This window comes from Echinops telfairi, unplaced genomic scaffold (assembly GCF_000313985.2).
Source record: "Echinops telfairi isolate 266 unplaced genomic scaffold, ASM31398v2 ScPeMD7_7420;HRSCAF=8458, whole genome shotgun sequence".
NCBI classification, from domain to species: Eukaryota; Metazoa; Chordata; class Mammalia; order Afrosoricida; family Tenrecidae; genus Echinops; species Echinops telfairi.
Genome location: NW_022111320.1, coordinates 19,205,974 through 19,206,896, shown reverse-complemented (window position 1 = coordinate 19,206,896; position 923 = coordinate 19,205,974). Strand labels below are relative to the sequence as shown.

Sequence of the window (923 nt, the reverse complement as noted above, 5' to 3'; positions counted from 1 at the left end):
GTTTACTATGTTCACTCAGGTAAAAAAGAACATGACCAAAATAAAGCTGCTCTGTAGCCCCTAGCAAAAGGAGAAAACAAAATCATACCCCAGGAAGCTGAAAAGACTAGCTCCCGCTCCCGCCGGGGCTCTCTAAATAAAGAGGGCATCCTAGCAGATTAGGACTGAGCAGAAGGCTGCTGCCGTGCCCCGTTTCATTCACCACCAACAACGACATAAACTCCCACGTCTGAATCATCTGCAGCAGGAGGAAATCCTTCTGCATACCCACGGCGAAAAGGAAAAAAGAACGCAGCAGAACACTGAAGAGCGGCATTTGTGCTGAGAAATCCGGAAGACGTACCTGTGGCTTCTCTATTCCTGACAGGAGGTCTTGCACTCTCTTTACTTCCAACTCATACTCTGCAGGGCGAGAGAGGAAAAGAACAGGGACACCAGTTAACACCATTCGACAGGTTGTCATGCTTCTCCCCCCAAGCCTTGGACGAGGGCCACCGCTGGGTCTGTTAGTGCGGATGGTTGCTGTCATAAACAGGAGGAAAATCAGGGCTGGGGATGTCTTCAGTAGACGGTTCACTACAGGTGAACCTGCCACTGGGTCGTTGGAAGTCTGTCTACACAATGTCAATCAGATCAACACTTGGTCTCTGCTTAAGAATTCAATGAAGGGAAATATTTATCCAGCACCTGTCACATTCTCCCTGTTGTGTTAGGCTCGCCAGAGGAGAGACTGGCACACACAGGGCCTGCTCTCAGGGAGCTTCAGGGTGAATAGAAGGGGGTAAACCAGAAACAGAATGCACACACAGATTCTGAAAGGACCATCATGGCATCCGTCTATTCAACCAATACCCATTCCGTGCCGTTTTCATGCCCATTTCTGGATGGTGGGGCGTTTAACCCTCTTGTGACTTGTTTCAGCG

General features: G+C 49.5%; 1 protein-coding gene across 4 annotated transcripts in view; it reads right to left on the bottom strand.

Moving 5' to 3' along the window:
- Positions 1–923, bottom strand: part of FNDC3B (fibronectin type III domain containing 3B) — a 365,496-nt gene that overhangs the window by 106,072 nt on the left and 258,501 nt on the right. For all 4 annotated transcript variants that reach the window (XM_045297448.1, XM_045297449.1, XM_004704080.3 and 1 more), the window contains one exon: positions 344–402. In XM_045297448.1, the coding sequence (XP_045153383.1) occupies positions 344–402 (59 nt within the window). The remainder of the gene's footprint in view (positions 1–343; positions 403–923) is intronic.